At 42.5% G+C, this 8724-nt stretch overlaps 1 protein-coding gene across 3 annotated transcripts; it reads right to left on the bottom strand.

Moving 5' to 3' along the window:
• Positions 1 to 1652: 1652 nt before the first annotated feature.
• LOC123076869 (probable ubiquitin-conjugating enzyme E2 23) lies at positions 1653 to 8724 on the bottom strand. Of its 3 annotated transcripts, none has more exons than XM_044499016.1 (11): positions 8668 to 8724; positions 7697 to 7745; positions 7388 to 7436; positions 7067 to 7115; positions 4469 to 6482; positions 4076 to 4210; positions 3546 to 3968; positions 3313 to 3382; positions 3075 to 3214; positions 2627 to 2938; positions 1653 to 2150 (listed from the first exon to the last, which is right to left on the bottom strand). In XM_044499016.1, the coding sequence occupies exons 5-11, from the start codon at positions 6425 to 6427 to the stop codon at positions 1881 to 1883; spliced, it is 3309 nt and encodes a 1102-aa protein (XP_044354951.1). In that variant the 5' UTR covers positions 6428 to 6482; positions 7067 to 7115; positions 7388 to 7436; positions 7697 to 7745; positions 8668 to 8724; the 3' UTR covers positions 1653 to 1880. The 3 variants fall into 3 exon arrangements, with proteins under 3 accessions (XP_044354951.1, XP_044354952.1, XP_044354950.1); XM_044499017.1 differs by lacking the exon at positions 7388 to 7436 and having other exon boundaries at positions 3546 to 3748; positions 3824 to 3968; XM_044499015.1 differs by lacking the exon at positions 7388 to 7436.

Below are 8724 nucleotides of genomic sequence, written 5' to 3'. Positions count from 1 at the left end.
ATATAACTTGAAGGATTGTTTAAGAAGAGAAACTAAAACCACGATCATAATTTTGAGTTCGAGTTGCATTTTTTTTTCATTTCTTATGTGTGTCTTCTACAAAAATGTTGGTCATGCATTAAAGTAGTATGGTGTATTTGTCTTTTTATGTTACGTCCCATCTGTAAGTAAAGTATAATTATTTATATGCCTCTGTAAAGGTTGTAGGGATGAGTGTATTTGTTTATTGTGAAGGTTGTGGGTCGACGTGTGAACTCATCATCAACTCCAACCTTTATGGAAGTAGGAAACATGAGTTGTGTGAAAGAGTTGATCCATCCACTGCCCTCCATGTCCTTGCCCTCGCGGTCACCAAGCAGCACAGCTGGCACCGCTGCCACAAGTAACAAGCAAGCACAGATAAAAGGGGTTCATCAGTGTAGAATTTGTACCACTTTCCTTGACAGAATGATTTATCCATCTATTATCCCTTAAAAAAGAACTGACTTGGAGTTGATTTTCTCGAAGCGTGGAACAATATTGTAATTCTGAACAATCCATTTGTGTTTGTTCAATAAGAACGGAAGCCTGAATTCCTTTCATCTTTATTCCTAAAAGAAATTCCTTTCTTCTTCCTTTTGTTTTACATTGCTCATTTATTTATTTTGTTGTACTTAACGAGGCGTTGTAAAATGAAAAAGGAATTCATGTGGACATACCAGAAATTGACGTGTCTATCCGAATGCCTTTCACGATTCCGTAAAATTTTAGACGTGTTCATTCATGCCAATGTGAATTGTGGCTAAATACATTGGTCAAATATATATTTAATTTTACCTCAAAAGTCGTTAGTAGAACACTATCGATCGACGCCCGTGCTAGATATCCATTGTATAAACTGTGAAACAACTAACGTCATGTGCACTAAACGAGCATATATCAATGTATGTGTAATGTGTACACTATGTGCGCTGTGGAGCTTCCACTATCCACCTACCTGTGCCATGTACGCTCGTATTGCAAATATGCTGGCACTAGCTTAGCTAACACGGTATGAAGATTGGATAGAAGAAATAATGCTCAACGAATTGGAGAACGGTTTCAAGCGTTAAGGGAAGTTTCAATGCAAGATTTCAGTTTGGTCAACTGTGATTTGGGAAACAGTTTACTTTCTGGAAAGAAAAAAAGAACCTCTATACACGAGAATGACTCTTCACATTTGAGAACGGCGACACATGACACGGACACATACAACATATTTGTATTTTTCAGGTACACATGCCAGGCATATCTTTGGAGGTATACTTATGAAGTCAAACTTTATGAAGTTTACTCAGCATATTAGCTTTACCGAAGTCAAACTTTATGAAGTTTGACCAAGTTTGTAGAAAACAATATGAAGATTTACACTAATAAATTTATATGATGTGAAGATATATGCAATAATGAATCCTATTGTACTAATTTAGTGGGTTATATGTTAATATAAATTTCTCCAAACTTGTTGGAAGTATATAAAAGTTTGACTTCAGTTAAAAACCTAATATGAAGAGTAAATGAAAACGGACCGCTGGAGAAAAATGCCACTATTATTTTAGCCAGCTGCATCTGTACCGTTGGAATTTCTAGGCTTAATCTTGCAATGCTGGTCTAGCCTTTAAAATAAGGGTACCTTAACAACAAACCCACAAAGCTTAACAAAAACATAAACTGTGCAGGACACACCTCAATTCCCAGTTTGGAAGAGATGATGGATTCATTTGGAACCACGTTTCCCAAATGTTCAGATAATAAAACAACAAATGTTGAATGTACATTTATACGGAAACAGCAGGGGGGTCAAGTTTTATCATGTTTTCTCAAGCCAGGGGAAGATTTGAATACAACCCTCGGCTCGATTTTCAGCTTTCTTGAGCGGTTTCGGTTTTCCCGAGGTGCTCGTACTGGCTGCAGTCTGCTCCTATGTCCTTCAGGGCTGTGATCAACCTTGGCAAGATTTTGCCCAATGCAAGTTTGAAGCCCATGGAGCAAGAGTACTCCTTGTTAGTATCGGTGGGGCAGGCATCATCGTTCAGCGTGCCGACCACAGCTCCTTGCAAGTAGGCCTCACAAGCTTTGAGAATGTAGTGGCCGCGCTTGCAGAAGTGACTTTTCACAAAATCCTCGAAATTCTGCAGAAACAGTACATGTAACAATCAGAACATCAAAGGATTAAATCAAGTTTTGGCAAAGGTTCTCGATGGTATGCAATTAAGATAGAAAAACGTCATGAGATGTGATTATATGCCTACATGTGAGAGCTAGGCTGTAATGGAGTTCCATTTTAAATCAAAAGGCTGCCACGAAGCAACACTGTGCTGATGCAGGTGATGGTTCAGGTTTTATATCAACTAAAAACAGAACCTCAGTAATTAAAACCTTAGGAACATTATGGTACTCGCAATAATCATGAAAAATACTAGTCTTGTTATTAAGAAAAGACAAATGAATATTGGCTCATGACAGAGAAGTAGAAAGGTTTAACATGGTGCTAAGAAAATATAGTCTTGTTACTAAGAAAAGATTAGCCCGACTGATTCATGAACTACTTAATGACAGCATGACACCAATGCACTGGTTATCAAGAGGGGGAGGGGGAGTGTATTACCATAGGAGGCCGCCTCAAGATATACAACATGGATTTCACGCTTAGCAGATATGTGTTTTCGTTGTATGGCAGTGCATTCTTCTCCCCTTCAACAGTACCGACTTGCTTCTCATATCCAGCTTCGTTGAAATAGGGCTTCTCATTGAGAACCAGCCCCTGGAGTGAGACTAGTACTTGGAGAATGCTAGATGAGGATGGATCCCATACTTCATTCCCTCTGCCAGTCCACGTATTTAAGAGGCTTAAACAAACCTTCCCATCCACATAAAGGTTTGGATTTACACGCAAGCCGCCAGAATGATAGTATGCCGACTGCAGATTTGGTAACAGATGTTAGAGATTAGAAAGTTGAAGGCAGTATCAGCAGAACATCAAGCTCCATGGGCTCACTTAAAACGTAAACTGAAAACAGCTGTGGTAACAAAAATAGTTTAATTGTGGTATTTACCGGAGGAGCTTGTGGAAACTCAGGTGGAAGGTAGAAATCAAAGAAGAACAGACCATCTTGGTATGGTGTGCCACTTGCTCCAATAATCACAGCTCTCATGAGATCCATACGATCTTCAAATACCCTGACATAAATATAATCTACAATTGCAGTAAAAAGAATTTTCAGAAAACCATAACATACTTGTCTTCACTCTTTTTATGGTTCAACCGTGGTACCAGATGAAGACAAAACAGACCTGGTAGATTCTTCTCAAGTATGCCCCATTCTTGCTGAACTTTTTTGACCCACTTTCGTCCACCGGTACCCTGGAACATTGTTTGGCTATTTATAAGCAAGAAAAGAAATACTAACAAAATATTACAGCAGAAACAAACTTATCAAAAAAAGAATGCCCTTAAAAACAAATGTTTGTTCAAGATGCGACACAAAAGCATAATACATGTATGGATGTGACACAAAAGAACTTACATGTGCTATGTTTTCAAGGTAGTGATGGTCCGGAGGGCACTGCAGAACATCAAAGTGTTTCAAGCAATCAGAATCTGCAGGCTCGTCAGCCATAACTACATCTACGGACTTCTCAGCATTAGAGTCATTTGTTGCCACAGTGGTGCTCTCCGATGCTGCCATGCGGTTCTCATCCTCGTTTTTATCAATGTCATCACCAGATTCTGAAACCTCGTTAGACTGCTGAGATTCAACTTCATCCATAGCATCTGAGTTTGACCCATCTAAATGCTTTTTACCTCGGGCGAAGATCTCACTCGCCAGTCGCGTAACAAAGCCAAAAGCAACAGAGAGTGGACCACTTCCAACAGAAGTTTCATCTTGGGAATTGAATGACCCATTTTCCATTTCAATGCTATTCTGGACTGCATTTTGCAGATCAACCTGAAACAGAAAGCAGCAATCAATAAAGGGAACAAAAAGAAGCTAGAAGGTGCTACGGAGAGGAATGGCTGGACCCAAAAAAATGGCATCCTAGCAGCAGATAATACATTTGCAGGATCATCAGGCAAGTCCATTTCATTGTCATCAACTGTCTCCCAGCTACCAGCATCAGAAGGAGCTCCATCATCTATCGAGCCACCGTCATCTTCTCGGCCAACAACATATATCTCATGAGGCCCAACCTGAAATAATAATACAAGACCATTAGCAAAATTTACAGGTCATGAATGGAGCAGGTTAGCTTTCTGCAAGTCTCAGGTAAAACGGTAAGAGGAACATGATTACAAAAGGTTAAGCTGGACAATCCTCAGTGGAAGGACACGGCAAAAGTTAAAAATCAAACGATTCAGCAGCTGATATGTGATAACAATAAACTCCTAATGGTAGTTCTTTTCACATAAATGATGGCACTTCCTGCGTCAAGAGCACAGGTGTAATACCTTTGACACCGATCCATCACCCCAAGTGACTTCAATCTCACCATCTTGGAAGCCCACTATATTTCCAACCCATGAGAGGTGGGTAACTTCTGAACTAGATTCCTTCTGTGAAAGCTGTTCCTCTGCAGCAACATCAGGGGGCACTGCATTTGAAGCAGACGATGCTTCTTCAGAATCTACATTCTTGTCCAGCTCCATGGTGTTTCCACCATTGGATGATTCCATAGGATGTGAAACAGATGGCAAGCGAACAACAACATCTCCATAGCAATAATCATAATCCGGGTGGCCGTCAAGTTCATATGCACTAACAACTTCAGTGCACTCAATTTCCCTAGGCTCCTCTGAGTGCAACAAAGACTTAAACCATGATACAGACACAGTTCGGTCCTTTGCATTAACACTTCTAATAAGACCCACACGCCTTGTTTCAGAAGGCTGGTCAACATCATCAGAGACCTTTTCCACAGCATACTGCTCTGGGAAGAATTCATGATCATTTGGAGTCTGGATCGGGATCAGTGACGTGGAACTTACTCCACATTCTTTTCTCCCATCTTGCCACAGTACATCAACCTTTGTATATGTATCTGCAATAAGCAGGGCACTTTCAAAGCTCTCGTCTCTTCTTTTTGCTCTTTTATCCTTTCTGACAAAAACTTTTCTGATCTTCTTTCTGTAAGTAGCATGGTCATGCACTCCCTCCTTTGGAAGGGTTGATACACTAGTGCCAGATTCTGAATCTTTGGCTACGCATGTATTATCTCCATCTGACATATTTGATCGATCTGCAAGAGAATCACCATGTTTCTCCAGGGGATTTACATCTGTTTTAGTATTTTGAGCCTGTTCAGCCTGAACATCAACGGCAGATTCAGGAACATCAGCCTGCTCAGAATTGAGCTCTTTCATTTTTGAACACTCCATTAAAGCGTCATTGGCACATGATGATGTGTGTGGTTGAGGATGACACCATTCAGCCAATTGCCAGCTTGCATATGAAAAGCAAGACAGAAGAGTCAGATCCTTTGGGTTCTGCTCCTCAGGGGGGACAGAATCTTGATTTGTACCACAGTGTGCAGATGCAATCCAATAGACTATGACAGCAGCAGTTTCCACCTTTGTGACAGTAGCTTCAAGACGACTTGCTTTCCACATCCCATGAAGCCATCTGGATGTTTTGTACACAGATGAAGACACTGCCTTCACACGCTGTCCTGGATAAAAGGGGCAGGCTGTATCTGGGTGCATTGGCCCTGAGGCAAGCCTTAGGCGCATAGGATCTGCCCTTGAAACCTTGCAGACAGAACCATCATCAAACAACACACTAACATTATCAAACACTTCATCAACCCGACCAAGCCATAGCCCAGAGACAACATAATCACCCACATTGAATTCCCTGATGCGTCTCAAATCTTTTGCAGATACACCCTTAATCATCTCTCCATGAGCACCTTGCAAGTCAACCACAAGACTGACATCCGCAACAAGCCCCATCTGACCAGTTGGATCTGAGGAAGAAGCAACCATATCCCCATGGAGGAAAGTTCTGTCAACAACCACCACACTGTCAATATCTTCCGTCATCTCTGTTCCGTCAATCCATAACACCCTAACCTTGTTATCAGGCAGAGAGCTCTGACTGTCAACATCATCTCCATGACTTGCATTATTGGCATTATCACCGTCAGGACCAACATTTTCAGTTTTATGAGCGCTTTTACGCTCATTCTCCTCAGCATCAGATTCATCGTCAGTGATGCTACCTTCAGAATCATATTCGCCAGCTACTTCCATCACCAAACCACGGGCATCTTTGTTTGATTTCAAGCTGACGACATCTTCTCTGTAAACAAATACGTCTGCTACTTCTTCAGGCTCGCCAGCATCATCAGATGTCTCATTTTCCTGGTTCTTCTCAGCAATACATACAGGGACATTTGGTAGGTTCTCCATGCTTGAAGGAAGCTATACAGGCAGATTCCCAGGAACTGTGAAGCCTTGCGTTTAACTGAAACACAGAGAATAAGTTTCAAGTTAACAACAGGAGGACAAAAGAAGTAGGTCCAAAACAACATTAGCAATTCAGACAGCATGTTTAGCACAATTAGCATTAAACCAACAAAACAAATGCAGACTAGCACTTTTCTCTTATAACTCTTAAGACAACAACGTCAAAAGAGACGCAAATAAAGGCACAACTAACTCATTCTGAAAGAAGAACAAGATTTCACCCATCACAGGGGATAAGGATCCTCGGTTAGGGTAAGAAAATCCATGTGATGTGCAAATTTATGTATCTAGCTATAGAAGGATTCCACTGAAACAGCAACGGAAAGAATTTGAAATTCGTGTTGACTAACATGTTGAGTAATAAATAATATGGTACGTTACAATGGCATTGAATAAGGAAAACAGGAAAACGACACATTTGTCGGTGCATCCGAATGGCATATTTGTCGCTATGCGCAGTTTGTACGCAAACTTTTTTGATTTGCCAACGCAATACATTACAAACTGCTATAAAGCAAAGCGTGCGCTTGGTGCAAGCACCTCGAGGAAGTAATGCCAGTAGCATATACGGAATATATATACCTTCAAGTATGGTTCAAAGGAAGCCCAATTAAACAGCAACTGGGTTCACCTGAAACAGCAACAGGGAGAATTTGAAATTAAGTGTGGACTAACATGTTGAGTAATAAATAATATGGTACATTAACATGGTATTGAATAAGGAAAACAGGGAAACGACACATTCGTCAGCGCATCCTAATGGCATATTTGTCGCTACGCGCACCTTACGCAATCTTTTGATTTGCAAGCGCATTACATTACAAACTGCTCTAAAGCGAAGCGTACACTTGGTGCAAGCTCCTCGAGGAAGTAATGCCAGCAGCATATACGAACTATATATACCTTAAAGTTTGGTGCAACGGAAACCCACTTAAACAGCAACTGGATTCAACTGAAACAGCAACGGGGAGAACTTGAAATTAAGTACTGACTAACATGCTTAGTAATAAAAAATATGGTATTGAATAAGGAAAACAGGAAAACAACACGTTCGTCAGCGCATCCTAATGGCATATTTGTCGCCACACGCATCTTACGCAATCTTCTGATTTGCCGACGCATTACATTACAAAACTGCTATAAATTGAAGTGCACACTTGGCGCAAGCTCCTCAAGGAAGTAATGCTAGTAGCATATACGAAATATATATACCTTCAGGTTTGGTACAAAGGAAACCCACTTAAGCAGCAACCGGATTCACCTGAAACGGCAACGGGGAGGATTTGAAATTAAGTATTGACTAACATGCTGGGTAATAAATAATATGGCATATTAATATGGTACTGAATAAGGGAAACAGGAAAACGACACGTTGGTCAGCGCATCCGGATGTCATATTTGTCGCTACGCGCATCTTACGCAATCTTCTGATTCGCCGACGCACACTTTACACTACAAATTGCTATAAATCGAAGCGTGCACTTGGCGCGAGCTCCCCATCAAGGGAGTAATACCACTAGCACATTTGAAATCTACGCCGCCAAGTTGGGTATAGAGGAAGGATAACCCACTTAATAAACTTCAACGAGGAATACTTCAGGGTTTGTGAGCACGCTTGCTCATACACCTCACTGAGCCCAGTCGTGCTGTTGGTACTTTACTACTGCTATATACTAATCTGATGTGATCTCTCTCTTTTTCTTCTCAATCCAATCCTAGTAGGAGTATATTTTTTCAAATCCCTGGACAGCAGGGCAGAAACCGCATGTCCTGTCCCCTCTTCCGCCATTGAGCAACTCCCTAGTCTCGATTACCACGTCAACACGGCGAAAAACATGTCATAATAACCAGAGAAGGAGGCCAACTACGAACGAGTTGGACGGAATACGCCGGAACCGATGGCTGGCGGGGCGGGGGGGTCCTCTTCTCCGAATCAATCCGGACCACAGGGAAGCAACCGCCCGCCCGCCCGCCGATCGATCCATCGGCGTCGACAGCCCAATCGAAGCCCGACCACCACCGCGCCGCGCGCGAATCGGGGCACCGAGCGGCGGGGATGCGTGATGCCGGGCGCGCGGCAGCCGGCCCCGGAACCGGCGCCGCGGGATCAGGAGCGGAGAATCGAGCGCGGCGTGCGAGGAGGGGGCGGAGGTTTGGACGGGACGGGACAGGGCGGGGCTGACCTGGGGTGGAGCGGACCGGACCGCCGGCCGCGGGATCGCGCGGCGACGGCGATGCGG

Source organism: Triticum aestivum, chromosome 3D, assembly GCF_018294505.1.
Source record: "Triticum aestivum cultivar Chinese Spring chromosome 3D, IWGSC CS RefSeq v2.1, whole genome shotgun sequence".
NCBI classification, from domain to species: Eukaryota; Viridiplantae; Streptophyta; class Magnoliopsida; order Poales; family Poaceae; genus Triticum; species Triticum aestivum.
Note: the sequence above shows the minus strand (reverse complement) of the source record. Positions and strands in the feature narration are given on the sequence as shown.

Excerpts from the sequence above, each read along its gene's own strand:
- LOC123076869 (XM_044499016.1), bottom strand. The coding sequence starts at position 6,427 with ATGGAGAACCTACCAAATGTCCCTGTATGTATTGCTGAGAAGAACCAG. Across the intron at positions 3,383-3,545 it reads ACCTTGAAAACATAGCACAT|GGTACCGGTGGACGAAAGTG; the intron begins GTAAGTTCTTTT and ends ACAATGTTCCAG. Across the intron at positions 2,151-2,626 it reads TCTTGAGGCGGCCTCCTATG|AATTTCGAGGATTTTGTGAA; the intron begins GTAATACACTCC and ends CTGTTTCTGCAG.